Source organism: Schistocerca nitens, chromosome 8, assembly GCF_023898315.1.
Source record: "Schistocerca nitens isolate TAMUIC-IGC-003100 chromosome 8, iqSchNite1.1, whole genome shotgun sequence".
In the NCBI taxonomy this organism is placed as follows: Eukaryota; Metazoa; Arthropoda; class Insecta; order Orthoptera; family Acrididae; genus Schistocerca; species Schistocerca nitens.
The window spans coordinates 95,779,343-95,797,630 of record NC_064621.1 but is presented as its reverse complement, the minus strand read 5'-3'; the positions used below and the strand labels follow the sequence as shown (position 1 = coordinate 95,797,630).

At 42.9% G+C, this 18,288-nt stretch overlaps 1 protein-coding gene across 2 annotated transcripts in view; it reads right to left on the bottom strand.

The window, feature by feature from the left end:
- Positions 1–18,288, bottom strand: part of LOC126199077 (myrosinase 1-like) — a 143,926-nt gene that overhangs the window by 29,313 nt on the left and 96,325 nt on the right. Inside the window, exons 1-3 of one of the 2 annotated variants that reach the window (XM_049935811.1) lie at positions 16,165–16,315; positions 14,104–14,237; positions 4,268–4,402 (exon numbers count right to left, since the gene is read on the bottom strand). The exons of the other annotated variant lie outside the window; for it this stretch is intronic. Of the exons in view, the coding sequence (XP_049791768.1) occupies positions 4,268–4,402; positions 14,104–14,237; positions 16,165–16,300 (405 nt within the window). The 5' untranslated portion in view covers positions 16,301–16,315. Of the gene's footprint in view, positions 1–4,267; positions 4,403–14,103; positions 14,238–16,164; positions 16,316–18,288 lie in introns of those variants that run through there. 2 annotated transcript variants of the gene reach the window in all.

The window sequence follows — 18,288 nt, the reverse complement described above, 5'->3', positions numbered from 1 at the left end:
TTCGTCACGCAACCTGCTTGCCCACGAACTAACTGTACTGAGATCGACAGCAGCATCTCCATACACCTTTTTCAACCTCTTGTGCATGTTTCCCACTGTCTCTTTTTCACAGCACATTAATTCTATGACAGCACGTTGCTTCTGACGAACGTCAAATGTAGCAGCCATCTTGAAGACATGCTGTGACGGCACCACTCACGGGAACAGGTTGAACTAAGTTTGAGAACAAGCGGGAAGGATGCATCTATTCACTGTAAAACTTTCACACATGCAGAATGAAAACTGTATTTTTACAAAAATAGTGTGCATTTCTTTTGGAGTGACCCTCGTAAATCCCTCTGGTGGTATGGAAGCTATTAACTGATGTTTGAACACTTCTCCTGCATCTCCTTTTAGTTAATGTTCTACATGTTCTTCTCTCTCGCCGATTCTGTGGAAAGCATCCTCATTATTTATCACTACACTTAATTTTTAGTGTCCTTTTCCAGCACCACATTTCACACGCTTCGATTCTAATATTTTGCGTTTTCCCCACAACCCCTGTTTCATCCCCAGACGTGTATTCTCATAAATTTCTTTGTCAATTAGTGGCTGTGCTTTACTATAGTTGCCTTCTTTATGGAATGAATACTGCCTTTGCCTATGGTAACCCACTTCTTGTTTCATCCATCATGCACGGCTTTGTTTCCTAGTTAGGTGAATACCTTCATGTCGCCTAGTAAATAGTCTCTAGTTTTGATGTTAATTTAGCTGCTAATCTCATTTCTGCTGCTTCTTGTAACTTTTGGCTTTCTCTGGCTTACTCACAATCGACATCTGTGCTCAGTAGCCTGTTCATTCCTTGCAACAGGTCTTGACTTATCCGCAGATTGGCTACAGGCGGCAATGTTGTAAATGAATCTTGACCTCCTTCACCCAATATTTGAATTAAATCTCTGAATACTTCTCTTTTTTCACTCATTACTTCTCCTCTGAAGATTTCTCTTATGTCACTCATTACTTCTTTGACGTACACATCCACCCGTGGGGAAGAATAGCTTCATTGTCGCTTTGTTGTTCTGGTCTTCAGTTCTTCACTTAACTACCGCAACCTGTATCCATATGAAGTTGTTTACTGTAGTTAAAGCCTTGGTGTGCCTCCGTAATTTTTACCACTCGCCTCTTCTTCCCCACTCCCACCGTTCCCATTACCAAAATGACTATTCCATAACGTCTCAGGATGTGCTCTATCAACTGAGATTTCAATCAAATTGTGCCGTAAGTTATTTTTCTCCCACAAACAATTTAGTACCTCTCCATTAGTTATTTAATCTACACACGTAAGCTTCAGCCTCATTCTCTGGCACTTAATTTCATATGCTTCTATTCTACTTGTTGCAAGAATTTACTATCAACGTTTCACCTCAGTACAAGGTTACAGTTCAGACTAATACAATGAGAACAGACTTACTACAACTTAAATTTATATTCGATGCTAGCAAATGTCAGAAACGCTTTTATCACTGGTGCCAGTCTTCGTTTCATATCCTTTCTACTTCGACTAACGTCAGCTGTTTGCTGCCCATACAGTAATGCTAATCTACTACTTACAGTATCTGATTTTCTAGTCTAATTCCCACAGCATCGACTGATTTACCCCATTACACTTATTTCAATTTTATCGATTGTCTCCTTATAATATCTTTTCAAGACACTTTCCATTCTGTTCGACTGCTCTTGCAAGGCATTTTCCGTCTCTGAAACAATTAAGTGGCTATCGGCACACCTCAAAACATTAATTTCCTCTCCCTGTAGTTTAATTCCCTTCCTTTACCGTTTGCTCAGTGTACACACTGAATAACATCGTGGGTAGGATACAACCTTTTCTCACTTCATTCTCAACTACTGCCTGTCTTTCACGTCTTTCGGCTCATGTAACTGTTATACAAGAACTTTCATCCTCCGTATTTTATCCCTGTGTTCTTCATTATCTAAAAGTGTGTATTCCAATCGAGATTGTCCAGTTTTCTCCAAATTTACAAATACTGTAATCGTAAGTTTGCCTTCCTTCACTCTACCGTCTAAGATGACGCATTACCCTGGAAGTTCGTACATTTCGCCCGACCCCAAACCGACCTTCCCCAAGGTCAGCTTCAACAATGCTTCAGCAAATAATTCTTGTCAAATTTTGCAGCTATGTCTTATTAAACTGATTATTCTGTAATACTCAAACCTGGCGCCACATCTTTCCTTCGGAACTGCTATTATTACATTCTTCTATAAGCCTGAGGGGACCTCAACTGCCTCATGTGTTTTACACACTAAGTGAAACGGTCCTGACACGTGTTTCCTCAAGCGCCTCTGAGCGAGTCTTGTAAGCTAAAGGTGCCTTGTTTCGACTTATGTGTTCCGTCAATTTTTTCTCGCAATATCGTATCACCTGCAGCATAGTCATTTACTGCCTCTTCGCTTTCCATAATACTGTCTTCCAGTTCTCTTCACTTGTGTAGCTCTTGTATATCTTTCTTCCATCTTTCTTTTTTCCCTTCTTTTCTTAGTACTTGACTGCCAGCCGAGCTCTTGGCGCTCATGCAGCATTTTCCTTATTTCAAGCGCCTCTATAATTTTCCTTCAGGTGGCACTTATCTTTCCCATAATCACGCATGCTTCTGCAACCCTGAATTTCCCTCCGCCCATTCCGATTTTGTCACTTAATTGTCGATCATATTCTTCACAGGCTCTACTCTGTCAACTTCAGCGGCTGCATTTTTATGTCTCCCCTTTCCCCAATTAAATTCAATACCTCGTGCGTTATGCGGAGATTTCCACAGGGTTATTTTTGACTTTTTTATCCTCACCTGCCGTCAGAAATCACTGCTCATAGCGACCAATTCGTTTTATATTTCTTTCCTCTGTTTCAGCTGATCGTTGCACAATGCTCCCTGTGGTGTCACTGCCAGACACCACACTTGCTAGGTGGTAGCTTAAATCGGCCGCGGTCCATTAGTACATGTCGGACCCGCGTGTCGCCACTGTGTGATCGCAGACCGAGCGCCACCACACGGCAGGTCTCGAGAGACGTACGAGAACTCGCCCCAGTTGTACGACGACGTTGCTAGCGACTATACGGACGAAGCCTTTGCTCTCATTTGCCGAGAGACAGAATAGCCTTCAGCTAAGTTCATGATTACGACCTAGCAAGGCGCCATTAGCCTTAGATAGCTTGTATCTAAAGAGTCGGACTTGTATCGCCACAATCTCCAGATGTCTCATGAAGAACGATGTATACAAAGGATGGATTAAAAGATAAGTACCAAAGGAGCTACGTACTTTTCTTTATAGCATTCATTAAGTCTCCTGTTTCAGACCTCACTCCACCCTTCGTGAGTTAGCGCGTGCATCTTGGCCGCCTCTTTCAATTAGTGTGCGTAGTGTTGGCAAGTCTGCCGACACAACACTCCCTTTGAAACTAGAAACAAACTGTATTTTACAGTTCACCCAAGTCTTGATTTACTACTTTTTCAAATATAATCTCCAACATTTATGGTCGGAATCTTCATCAGCCCCTGGAGCTGTTTTGTAGTTTAAGATCTGGTAGTTGAAAACCTGGTAGTTTAAAACGTGGTTTCGAAAGCACTTACTTTATATAACGTAACTAAAGCCCTCTAGTGGCTACAGCTCTCTTACACATGAACAACATTGTTTCAAGATTTTTAAACACAGTGTCTAATCATTGTGCTACATGCAAAATTCGTCCAGGAGGATTCACAGCATTGTTAATGCCATTTTGAACTAAATCATGTGCAATGAACACTAACGAACTTCTTTTTAGGTGTACCGTTGTAATTATTCATATTCTTACTTCCTTTGAACTGGGCTAGTTTATTAACAACAGATGACGTTGGAAGGTTTGTACTGTCAAACTATTGTTAAAATAGCCAAGGCTTACTGCAGGATGAAGGTCGCGTATTACTCTTAGGACAAGATTTTGTGGAACGAAATCATCACTTATAGATATACTGACATCCCACAAACAACTAGCAAATAAGACTTGTAATATAAGTTAACGTATTTATTACTTGGTTTGCAAGACTTCCCAAGACCCACCATGTAAGAAATTCTGAGTCTAGTTGAGCATGAAACTAGAGTAGACTTCTTTCATTTTCAGTGCAAGTTCACGTGCGCATATACATGAAGAAAGAAACACTTTGCCCCGTTTATGAGTTCTTGATTACACACCAGCAACGTTTTGTTTGCTCAGTCCTATACCTATGTGTGCCCCTCTTACCATGGGCTGGATTCCGTTCGCGAGCAGCTCGTTGATGAGGTTGTTGTAGTAGTCGATGCCTGGCTGGTTGATGACGTCAAGGTCTCCAGTGGGCAGGATTCGCGCCCAAGAGACGGAGAAGCGGTACACGTCCGCCTGTTAGAAAATAAGTAGGATAATGTAAGCTACATCGTGAAACCAGCTTCACTATTCCTAAATACTAAATTGAAAGAGTACGGGAACAGTTTGTTAACTACATTGTATGTATCCTTCAAGAGTTGTTCTGCAATGTACAATAAACCGCAATATGTGAAAAGTAACGGTAAATACTGTGTTTTGAGAGTAATAAATACACATCATCGTGTGTTAGAGTATGATATAGAGGTTTGTAATGAATGGGTGTAGTTCTAATTCGAGTGCAGAATTTATCGAAATATCACCGAAAGGAGCTATTTTATTACACAAAATTAGAGAGAATCATTTTTCAAAATTCTGCAGTAAAATTAAGAGAAGTAGTAAGTACACTGCTGATCCTTAAAATTGCAACACCAGGAAGGACAGCAAAACACGAAATTTTACGTATTGTGAATATACAGCAGAGCAGGAATGATACATGATTAAATTTTTAGATGATTTGGATGAATACAGGTGCGAAAATTTGTCCACTGACACTTCAGGCCGCAACATTGATTCTAACCTGGTTAGGGCATCCAGTTGACATAATCTTGGATCATGTCATTTCATTCTGTCTCAGCCTTACGCTAGCTACATTTCACAGATTCGTGAGTGCTGGTCTGCTAGTCTCTCAACACCCCATGATCAGATGGTTTGCGTAGTTGAAAGATCTCAGGAATGTGCTGGCACATGAAACAGCTGAATAGTCTTTGTATGGAGTTAATAGTGTCAGAGTTGTCACAGGCTCTTTTTCTGGTGGTCGCTCGAAATCACACATTGATTTTCAGGTGGCAAGCTAGCGCGTTCGGCTTGTGGTATGCAAGGATTCCAAGGAGGTTGCATGCTCTGCCACAGCGAAGAGAAGTGGCAACAATCCCTGTTGAGTCATGAATGACATTCGGTGACAGGTAAGCCACGTGCACAGGTAGAAAACAGCCAGCTCTTTCGCAGGACAGTTAGGCACTTGGCGCTCTGGGCCAGAACCAAAGACGGCCCACAGACGCCCAGAGACCCCTTGGAATCACCCAAGAGGCAGCCCCATATGTATGGCACTAATTGAAGCACCGGCAGCATCAGATTTCGCAGTGGCGTGTAGACCAACAACTAGTGGAGCTATTACCTAGATGTAGGTGAGGCTTTGTGACTCTTCTGCTTGCACAGAGTACGCCTCAGAGTTAGTAACAGTCGTAGGCAACATACTGCTTTGTCTGGGCTGCAAGTGTTTATGGTACCTTTGCCCAGTTTTGATGTGACTTCATACCACTTCTGCTACATAGGGACTGAGGCAATGTGACATCAGGTGTGGCCTGATATAATGGAATTTGCCTCTGTGGCAAACTGAAATCTTGTACCATGCCACCTCAGCAATTTTCCAGCCCTGGCAGAAAAATTACTTGCAAAACTAGCTGGTCCATCTGCTTACGAATTGTGAACTCTGCCACAGGGGTGTTGGCATAACACTCCTTCCCCCTTTAGAAGATTTGGTCCATCAAATCCCAGTTTGCTGCTAAATCTGTGGTGTGTTAGAAACTACGGTGTACTGTTACATTTTTCTGTACACTTATTCACACTTTACTACCAAATGTCTTTCTTCTTAGTCCATTAAAGCTAATATTGTACAGAGACCTGTACACTCACGTCTACTTAAACACTAGGGGTGAGCCACTCCGTTGGTTTACAATGAACTGGGAGTTTGGAAGCACTGTAGACAGACAAAGATTGTGTAAGCAAGGACAAGGACTACGACGGCGCCTAAACACAAGGATCCTATCACTATGACTTGATGTTGGTATCTACTGTGGTACTGCTGAATATGTTGGAATATTCTTTCTATGCTATGAGCCCATGCCAAGAGCTGAGTAAGGTTTGACTCACGGTAGCAGACAAGAAGGTCAAGATCCTAAGAGTAGTACTTCCAAAAGGACTGTCAGGCAGTAGTGCAAATGTTAAGTTTGAAGCTATAATCACTGTTATTGTTGCCAGAAGCCGAGAAGTTGGTACTGCGATACCACACTGCATACCATTTGGTAGTAACTCGTTGCCTCACAGCTCTACACATTCTGTGTCTTTTGACTGCTCTTGTTCATAACTGTTGCTGTTCATAACATAGCTGTACCACATATAGAGTACACCAAGTGAAGTCCAACCTTCTGAAAATAAGGTTGTGTAGCAGGCATGTATCATGAGGATCACTCCGCACCAGTCCCTCCTAGAAGTGACAGTCTGGACTACTGTTGATGGGCGCACAGTTATTTTGATCTCTCTGACATCACTCCAATTCGTCTCTTGACATTAATGTATCTTTCTTCTCATCTTGTGTAATCCCAAAATTTCTTCACTCTCACTTTTACAAATTTTCTAAAATTATTCCATTTTATAGGCTTCCATGAAACTCACGTCTGGCATTGGTTTCTGCTAGTGTTACATATATTAAGACTTGGAGGTTTTTGCAGTCAGTATTGACGTCCATGTTGTGAGATGGCTATGTTTCGTCAGAATTTTTTCTTCGAGAGGTATAACCAATTACAGTGTAGTTGGCAGCTCCTCCCATGCCTGTTGCAGACCATCCAGAAACTGAGTCAGTGTTAGCAGGGTAGAACTGTCAATGGTGTATCACTTGCTGTAGGTTAGCTGCTTTATGCAAGCATCCCCAACACTATTGGCAAAGGTATACAACAGACTTGCCATGTCCAAACAAGTGTCTAATATGTCTAACCAGACTTGTACCTTGCTCACATCACTATTCATCAAAGTGGTCGTTCTCCTTAACTTATGAATGTACAGTAACTGAGAAACTGTTTCATCAATTCTGATATAAAATTGGTGGCCTGGTCCATTATTAACGTTTCTGAACACCGATCCCCAACAAGGAACTATTTACCGTGGTGTGAGCTACTGTTTAAGATTACTGAGTTGGAATAGCTGCCATTTGCACATTACATAAAAAATGTTCTACTATAGTCAGACTATTGCATGTCCGTGCCACTATGTAAGCAAACAGACTCAAGATTCCAGAATGAGATTTTCACTCTGCAGCGGAATGTGCGCTGATATGAAACTTCCTGGCATATTAAAACTGTGTGCCGGACCGAGAATCGAACTCGGGACCTTTGCCTTTCGCGGGAAAGTGCTCTACCACTGAGCTAGCCAAGCTCGACTCACGCCCCGTCCTCACAGCTGCAAGGTCGCAGAAGAGCTTCTGTTATGTTTGGAAGGTAGGAGACGAGGTACTGGCAGAAGTGAAGCTGTGAGGACGGGGCGTGAGTCGTGCTTGGGTAGCTCAGTTGGCAGAGCACTTGCCCGCGAAAGGCAAAGGTCCCGAGTTCGAGTCTCGGTCCGGCACACAGTTTTAATCTGCCAGGAAGTTTCAGACTCAAGATATCCGTACCAATCATTTCAGCCTACATTAAACTCTGAAGTGGAATAGTCAGCTCAATGTGTACACAGTACACAGCTCTTCAGATACTGTGCCACATCCTTTTAACACATTCAATATCAGTACTGTTTGGCCACATGCCATTCCATGATTCTCTGACCGTCATGCCTCGATAACACATGATTATATACCAGGCTTGACACCTCCCCATGCATCATTTCCGGAGCCATAACATGTATCTTCTCGCATAGTACATTGTGGAACTGTCACTGCATTGTAGAGAGTTTACAGTCTTCATCAGCTGTTTCCTCTGCCTGACACTCCACAATGGTATGACTCACTCTCTGTAAAAAATAAACCATCCAGCAGAGTCCATCTGCATTCATGTGACTCTTCTCAGGTCGATGGACTATCTCGAATTCGCTAGGCTTCAGTGCCAATTGCGATTTCTGCTTCATAGATCAATCAGCCACAGCAGCCATTAATAGTGACATGATCCATTATTAGAATAAATTTTCTACCATACAGATATCAGTGGAAATATGTTACACCATAAATGGGGTTTTAACAGTTGCTTTCTTCATAGTAGAATAATTCCACTTTACTTAGCTAATGTGAGGCATAGGATATCGATTGCCCCGCTCCAATTACTTCTTGAGTTAATACACAGCCAAGCACATAATTATTTGCATCACAAATCAATATGGACTTTTTTTCTAAGTTTGGAATGGTTAACACCTGTCTAGTGGTCAACAATTCTTTCAGTCCTTTGAACATGTCTTCATACTCTGATTTCATTGAAATTTTATTGTGCATTTCTTTCAATAAGTACGTGAGCAATTTCTGCAAGTTTTGGGATAAGCTTTGTTAAGTAACTCGCTAAATGTAAACATGAGTGTAAATTTTTCCCTGTGTGAAGTGTATGGAAACCTTATTTAGCATTCAATAATGTAGAATCCGTCCAAACTCCATCACAACTAATCATATTGCCCATATACTGTATTTTTTGTAATCTGAAGTGAGACTTCTTTAGTGGTAAGTGTGCTGCATGCAACATCTGGAACATTTCTTTTAGTCATAGCACAGGCTATCCTTTGCAAAGACAATTATGTCTTCCAAGTACACCACACACTGCCTTTGTTTTAAACCTTATAAAACTTCATATAACAATTGATGAAATGTAATTGGGGCATTTTTCAACCCAAGCAGCAGACAGTGATACTAGTAGCGTCGTCAACGATATATAAATTCCGTTTTTGGTCAGTCCTCCAGAGCTTCTTCCAACTCCCCAGATTCGTGGTGGAAAAGTATGTGCACTGCCCCATATTGTCATAAGTTTCTTTTGTATTTGGTACTGGATATGTGTCCTTTGCTAAGCTTTGGTTCCATCAATACCTTTTTTCCCTGTGCTCGCCAAAGATTACAACTTTTCACGATAATACTGTTCTGTAAACATTGGTTATTGAACTCCATCACCGGCTGTGGGTTACGAGGTAGAGGTACGGCTTGCGATACACATTGACTAGTTCCCAATTTGGATTCTTTGTTGTGTTACTGGTGGCACTGGCGAAGCCAAAAAAAGATTAAACAGGTCTTCAAACTCCAACAAAATTCCTCAACTGATAATTTTTCCATTCCTTTTGAATGTTTTATTTTTCCGAATTCATCTTATCAGTAATATCTTCCTCAAGAATCTCCAAATTGGCGACCATGAAATCTGTGAAAAGTCCATGTCTTCAGTCTCCAGATTATTTAATCTGATGGACACCACCTGCTCACTATCTGCCTTCTACATCTGCAACTATTCTTCCTCCTACGACGCTGCAATAAGCCTCACCAAGGCTGTCAAATGTATGAGCATTCCTTAATTCTTCATGATACATCACATACGTTTTCGCATCTCCTACTTAACATAATTTAGCCATATGTAACAAGTGTGCCTCTGATCATAAACTCAGCTCCGAGTTGTCAAAAGGTTATTCACAAGTGTCAACACACCCTCTCCTCCTTTACCCAAAAAGTCCTGGTAGCCGCACTAGTTTCTAGGAGGGATACTGATAAGTTATGCAAGGCCCTGGTCTCTTGTAATCACTCTAACTTCTTATGCTAGTCTACATTATCTGCCCTTATCCGAGGCACTTGCTCAGACTGAACCGCTCTGTAGTGGTGACCCCTTGTTCCCTACATTTACTCATTTCAAACCATGTGTATACAACAACAGGACAAATTAGAAGGAGAAATACAGGAAAACCGTAATACTCATATCACATCACAATTTTGCCTACTAATGTTGCTTAATCCCTACATGTGAATACTAATCATGCACACTCTCTGCATTCTTCAGCAAACTGCACAGGGGTTTTGCATTTAAAACATGACACTGCTGAAGATTGAGTGAATGGGGCATTATGCTCCAGGAAATTGCACTTCCACACCTGACTAGCCACAAACCAGTATATCTTCCTCTAGTATTTTCTACCGATTCAAATCAATGCTTAGTTCATTTTCACGACTCATTCTTTTAACAAAACTCTCCAATGTAATTGCTTCTCTATTGTCAATCACTGGAGCAAATAAAATCAGTTTGCCCTCATTCATCCCACTGAAACGATGATGTTGAATGCTTACACACACGTCGATGGCTGTAATTGGCTATTTCTGACAGCAGTGTAATAGTGTCACAGTTGTGGAGACTGTTATATACCTGGATGATCGACTGTAGATTCCATGCAAGATATAAGGTGCGTACTACCAGTTTCTTGGAAAAACTCCATTAGCAATTAAAGTCTTTATTCACTGTGACTCTCGCACAACGGCTGCTGGTGGCAACTCGAACTCATGCGTTGAAACCCAGGTGACCATGGTAATCTCAGCAAAACACAATGCAGTATGGTCAGCATGCTGCAGGCGAGGACGACGTGTCTGAGCGGTACCTCAGCGAAGAACAGTGACATGACTGACATCAGGCACCTGGCAAGTCACAGGCCTAGGTATAGAACAGCCAGCCACTTTGTGGGCAATTACATGTGTGGTGCAACGGGCCCAAACCCAAAACCCAGGAGATGGCCTCATCTGGCTGGTACTAGTTCAGGCACCACAGCACCACGTCTATCAGCAGCCCCTAGGCCAGCAGGTAGCAGATATAGTGGGTAGGTGTAGACTAGGCTGGGTGATCTGTCGCTGGTGCGCAGTACACCTTGGCGTTGGCAGCAGTCGAGGACAACATACCGCTAGGTCTGGGCTGGTGGCAGGTTTGCCGAAGTTTGTTATGGCCAGTCCCCACCTGTAGTATGTAGGGACCATGGCAATGCAACATCAGACCACACAATGAGGTAATTATGCTCGCCACTGTGGCTAACTGAGGTCTTAGCAATATTCGAGCACTGGAAGCGAAGTTAAACCAGCCGCTAACTATCGGACCAAGGCTTGCGAAGATGTCTGGAGGGGTGTTGGTGCAGCAGGAAGTGTCACGATAGTTTGAGAAACATGCAATCTTTTATTATCTTTGTGAAATATGTCACACAGTCCTCGAAAATAGCCCAAAACACGTCAGAATGTAAAGACTACTGTCCGTACTACCACCTATATGAACCAGAAGTGATCGTGTTGTGTACCAATACCTCATACCGTCACACCAGGTGCTGGGTTGATAAGACGATTATGAATGCAGTCTGGAAATGTTCATTCTCATCACAGACAGCACACAGGGATCCGTCCATCGTGAAGTTTACACACAGTGCTGAGATTCGTCTGGAAACACGACGTATTGTTCCTCATGTGCCCACTCTTGTCGTTGCTCGCACCGGTGTTAGCCCACTTCTCTCTGGTGCAGTCAAGTGAAGCTACAACGATGACCGCCGTACTGACACTCCAAGGTATTCTTGACGTCGTCGCACTGCCCTTGTGGATGCTTATCTTGCCGCAAACAATGCCGTTCCCTGAATCAAGGTGGGTCTACGATCCAGCAAGCCCTAGCAAACTACACTCATGGTCATAAATTAAGAATAATTGCAGAATGTGGTGCCACACAACGTGGTACTACACAAAACTGGCGCTAATAGCATAGGCACATAGGGAACACACATGACACAGGTCTGTAAGTCCACGGTTTGGTGATAAGTTGAGAAAACCGTCCCGAAACACATGTGCTACTAAACGCCACTGTTTCCTGCGCAAGTACCCCGACATCAATATGGGACATGATCACCATGCACACGTACACAGGCCGCGCGACGGGTTGGCATATTCTGGATCAGGTCGTCTAGCAGCTTCTGGGTTATAGCCTCCCAGTGCCTGTCGGAGCTCCTGAAGTGTCGGAGGGGTTTGAAGACGAGCAGTGATATGTCGACCGAGTGCATCACAGACGTGCTTGATGGGGTTTAGGTCTGGAGAACAGGCAGACCACTCCATTCGCCTGATATCTTCTGTTTCAAGGTACTCCACCACGATGGCAGCTAGGTGGAGCCGCGCATTATCATCCATCATGAGGAAGGTGGGACCCACTGCACCCGTAAAAAGGCGGACATGCGGGTGCAAAATGACGTCCCGATACACCTGACCTGTTATAGTACCTCTGTCAAAGACAGGCAGGGGTGTACGTGCACCAGTCATAATCCCACCCCACACCATCAAACCACGACCTCCATACAGGTCCTTTTCAAGGACATTATGGGGTTGGTATCTGGTTCCTGGTTCACGGCAGATGAAAACCCGGCGAGAATCACGGTTCAGACTATACCTGGACTCGTCCGAGAACATAACCTGGAACCACTGTTCCAATGACCATGTACTGTGTTCTTGACATCAGGCTTTACGGGCTCTCCTGTGACCAGGGGTCAGTGGAATGCACCTTGCAGGTCTCCGGACGAATAAACGATGTCTGTTCAGTCTTCTGTAGACTGTGTGTCTGGAGACAACTGTTCCAGTGGCTGCGGTAAGGTACCTGCAGTACTCCGTGGCTGACTGCGGACACTGATGGTGAGATATCGGTCTTCTTGTGGTGTTGTACCTGTGGACGTCCCGTACTGTAACGCCTGGACACGTTTCCTGTCTGCTGGAACCGTTTCCATAATCTGGAGACCACACTTTGTGGCACACGGAGGGCCCGTGCTACGACCTGCTTTGTTTGACCAGCCTCCAGTTGCTATAGTATTCCACCCCTCATAACGCCATTTTCAACACACAGTCACCATTAGCACGTCTGAAAACGTCTGCACACTTACTCGCTGCACCGTACTCTGACATCCACCAACACATCTTTGTGTATGTGGAATGCTGCCAGCGCCACCGTGCAACGACTGCAGGTCAAATGCACCGCATGGTCATACGCTGAGGTGATTTAAACCCGCAAATGGCCCACCAGAGTATTGTTTCACCATGTATCAGCATTATCCTTAATTTATGAGCATGAGTGTATATGTCTGTCCTCAGTCGTGAGAGGGAGGTGAGATACTGCACGGCGTTAAGTACGGTGCTCCTGAACGCATAGATTCCACATTCGCATGACATTCGTAGGATTCCATCCACTAAGAGCAGAAATACTACAGACTATAAACCATGTGCCACAGCCGAATGCCGATACGTACTGGTAGACGCTTATCCTTGGACGAGGCACAACATCATTTATTCACAAATGGTTCAAATGGCTCTGAGCACTATGGGACTTTACTTCTGAGGTCATCAGTCCCCTAGAACTTAAAACTACTTAAACCTAACTAACCTAAGGACATCACACATAACCATGCCCGAGGCAGGATTCGAACCTGCGACCGTAGCGGTCGCGCGGTTCCAGACTGTAGCGCTTAGAACCGCTCGGCCACTCCGGCCGGCATTTATTCACAAGCAAATAAGTTTCAAATGAGTGACTTAATGGGTATTTCTTCTTTATATACAGAATGTAGATGGTGTTACTTTTACCTGTTTTCTGCGGTTGCTTTTATATTCTAATCATTTGCATGTCCAAAAATGTACTAGTTGGACAAAGTGGAACTGGCCGGGATAATACTTCATGCACCTTAAGACGGATAACCCATCTTAATAGAAACGCATCTGGCGTTAAATAATGTAAACTACTTTGCTTATCTTAAGGCGCGTGAAAAGTTTTCCGGGCTTTTTATTGTGGACACCCCGTAGCACATTTCATGTGAATTTTACGTTTGTTGCATGCCTCGCCCTGATGCTGCATTTTTTCTAAGCGGCGGTGTACTTCATTAATGTGAGACTGAAGAATATCTGCTACGAGTGAGTCACACCAGAACACGGTACATTCACCGAGTACCACACCTGCGCAACGCCAGCGACTACTCACGTTGAGCGCCTTCAGCATCTGCACGTCCTCCTGGTACTTGTGGTACGAGTCGCAGGCCACGTCACCGTTGTCGCCGTTGGTGCCGTACTCTGGGTGTTCGTGTAGCATGTGGTCCCAGATGTTCTCGCCCTTGCCTGCATACACAGCGATGTCTCATTGCAAGAAGAGAGGCGGATTTTTATGGCGTGAGAGAGAAGACACTGGACTACTCGACACAGCAAGAAAGAACATGTAAGATAGCTACCTGAGGCCATTGGAATTTATGAAGCTTTCTAAACAAGTCAGCTGCGTGAGAGGGACCGAGAAATGGCAGATACAGAAAGTGGGAAGCAAAAGCCTGAGATATAAATAGCAGATCTTACGCTTGACGGAAAACAATGCGAAATTATGCCAATCAAAAGCAGAAGTTAAGGCAGAGGGTCTCTTGTGTGCTTAAAATGGAAAGTGCGAGGAGTCACAAAAATCTGACGCGTGGGAGACAGCCTTTCACTGCGATTATGGCTTGTTGTGAACAACCGGAGCTATCATTATTTTGAATGTCGCTCCGTAGTTTAATCGCTCTGCTATGAAGGTGAGCCGAATCGGTGTTACTGTAGTGTTCTACAGACTCAGGTCGGAGCACATACAGTGTTCTTGGGGTGTGTGAGGAACAAGTGCACGTCAGGATACTCCACTCTCCGTATTCGCTCCTAACACGACCGCTCTCAGTCCAGGGGCGTTGTTAGCAGTGGATTTCGTATCATCACGACCGACACGTACATGGCTTCCCAGTTCTTCTCATCGCAGGAACTCTTGTGTTAGGGAGCGTTACCAAAGTTGCAGTCTCGGGCTGAATACTCCAGCAATAAAGACTGCGCATGGAAACCATTTTAAAGTAGCTCAGCAATGCGAGGAACAGCCAGAAACAACAAGTTGTTCGGATTCCATGATGAACTGTAGCTGTCCTTTCTCCGGTTTGATAACTGGCGTAGGTTAGGGACAAGCAGGACGCAACAATGGCGTCCAATTCAAAGACTTGCAGCAGTCCATTCACCCACGCAAAATTATTATTATTATTGTTATAGTGTCTCGGCTACACTAGTACATTCCCCAGTCTCTTACGTGCCCCATGTTTAGCTTCGCAAAATGAGGCACTGAAAATAAACAACTTAACAGTTCTTTAACATTACATTACACTTGCCTTGCTGGATGTGGGGCACTAGGATTTATTTGTCATATGTTTGTCTCAGAAGATTGGCTTTTAAAATGAAATGCGTTTGTCAGAAGTAAATGTGTAAACCTTTCTGAAAAGCTACTCATACTCACTGTTAACTCTTTTTATTGCCAATTATCTGTGCAGTTTAAGCACCAACATTGCTGTTAATTTTCACATTCACGTAGTGCAACCATTTTCCTTCTCTTTCTTCCCACATAAAGTTCCCCACTGCCCACACGAAAGCTTTTACATGATATCAAAATTTATGTCACTTTCTAATCTGAACATTACCAAATATATACTTTATAATTTAGAGAGAAAAGTCGCAAATACACCACAAAATGGTGCAGTCAATGGTCTAAATATTCTGAATAAGAAATTGTTTACTGAATGGACCTGCTTCAGTGAAATTTTTTGTTGCTGGATAATATTACATGTTCTTGAAAGTAATTCCAATAAATTAGTATTTAAACATTAGGCAACGCAGTTCGAAAGCAAATATTTTCATGTCGAAATGTCTCTTTTACTATACCGCAGGGTGAGTTTAAGAAGGTATGAGCACTGCTAGTGAACGAAGTCTGCTATCGGTTTTCATCAAATCTACATTAATTTCAGCAGCTATAAATTCGTACTGAACCCAACATTTGGACGGGAGTTCAGATAATATGAAAAGGAAGAGACACATGGGTTCGGAGACACTGTTAAGTAAGATCACTTCAACGTGAGCGTTAGTTGTAGATAAACTGAGAATAGCAAGCGAGCACACGTATAGTGAAGTGTTCTCAAATGAAGAGGAATTTCGAGAAATTTATTTAGAACACCTAATGATACTGAATATGGTAACGTAGATGTTAATTCACACTCACCATCCTCATTCCAAGCCCCTTCGATCTGGTAAGACGCAGTGGCGGTCCCTAGTAGGAAACCTTCGGGGAACTGGTTTACTGCTGTTTGTGCCGCAGCAACAGCGAACAGTCCTGCCAACAGAGTTAGCTGCAGCATATTGTAAGGTCAATAGTGTCATGCAGCCTTTGGAGCTTGTGTGTGTGTTTTTATATATACATAGGCTCTGAAGTACCTCATTACAGTACTCAGCGACAAACAAACAAACTCGTCTATCACTGATTATCACTGGGTAAATCAGATAATTGACTCTTCTATAATACCTGTTTTTCGATTATTGGTCAGTGTTATCAATAAAGGAAGCACGGCAAACGTGACTAGCAACAGTACGCACTGCGCAGGAGAGAGTCTCAAAAAATCTATAGCAGGAAGTCTGAGGAAGACTTCGATTAGCAACTCTGTACTGACGTTTGGTTTGTGGGGCGCCCAGCCGAGCGGTCATCAGCGCCCGTACAAAGTCCCAATTTTATCACACTCCCAATTGGTACACAGTCCAATCTATTCACTGTCACAAATGATAATGATTATGATGATGAAGTAATGAGGTCAACAAAAACACCCCGTCATCGGGCAGAGAAAATCCCCATCCCGGTCGGGAATCGAACCCGGGCCCCGTGATCCAAAGGCAGCAACGCTAACCACGTTTTTTTTTTTTTTTTTAAATCTCGTTTTGTTCCCTTTTGTTCGTTGCATCTGCTCGGGGTGGACGTCGTAAGACATCCATTGAAGTTCGTTGTTGATCTATTAACTCAGTTTTTTTTTTTATTACAGAGGGCAGCTAACCCTCTGACTGAACACGGTGAGCTACCGTGGCGGTAGGCCACGAGCTGCGGACAACATCTCTGTACTGCTGGAGAAGTAGACTTTGGTTCGTCGTACAATTAACTTGGTTTTGGTGTTCATTTCTTGTCACTAATCACTTGAGGCTGATATCCTGTTCATATCCTAGTGTCTGCCCTTATTCCTTTTACAGGACGGTAGTTCTGTTTCGGAACTTTAAGCCAGTTACTTCGAATCGGTCATCCGAGGACCACTTCCCAATTTCAGTTCTTCATTCTTTCCTTTTCTTCCAGTATGCTTTCATCTGTCCACAATGTTTCTTCCTTCTGTCATCAGACCATTTTGAACGACTCTTTTTATCTACCCAGTCTTAGAATCCTTCCATTTTCAATACCTCTTTCCCGAAAGGCTTCTCTGTTAGTTATAACGTCTGTTTTTATTTTGTTTCTTTCTAAAATCTTTTTCACTTCGTTGACCCAGCATGTTGTGGACTTCTTACACCACAAATATTTGAAAATCTTATTAGTTAATCTACTGTCATGCATTCGAAATAAATGTCCAAAAAATATGACTTCTTTTTCTCATTATGTTAGATATATTTTTGTATTTTGATATATTTCATCATTACTTCGTAATATCCAACCCTCTGCTGTGTTTCTATGTTTTGTGGTCCTAATATTTTCCTTGTAATTCGCATTTCCAATACTTCTAATTTATCTAAATTATCGTTAAATGCCATGCATTCGCTTGCATATAGGCATTCTGACTTCACTGCTGTGTTGTAATGTCTTAGTTTTGCATATTTGAATAGGCACTTTGTATTGTAGAGGTCTTTGGGGATACCAAATGCTCTCCCCATATATGCAACCGTTTCTATTTCTGAATTTTCCAAAGCATTTTCTTGGATTATCCCCCTCAAGATATTTGAATTATTTTTGCCTTCTCTATTTAACCAATATTTATTTGTTCGCAGGAATATTGGAGCACCCCCACGTTTTCTACAAATTTTGTTTTTCTCTACAGAAATCCACAAGGCAGTTCTCCTCTTTATTTCTTCCAGGAGATTTATATGTGTTGCAGCAGATGCCACATTTTCGGAAAGTATAGCAAAATTATCTGCAAATGCGGGGCAGTTGATTTCGATCTTTTGCATCCTCTTCCCAATCTTATAGGCAAGATGTTGAGAGCAATATATTTTTGATGCAAATTCTCACTGTTCTCAAAGCCAAAAAAAAGAAAAAGATATATTACAAAAAATATGAGTTGGTGGCAGGGATGGGGGCAGCATGGTGGCTAGGCCGCAGAAT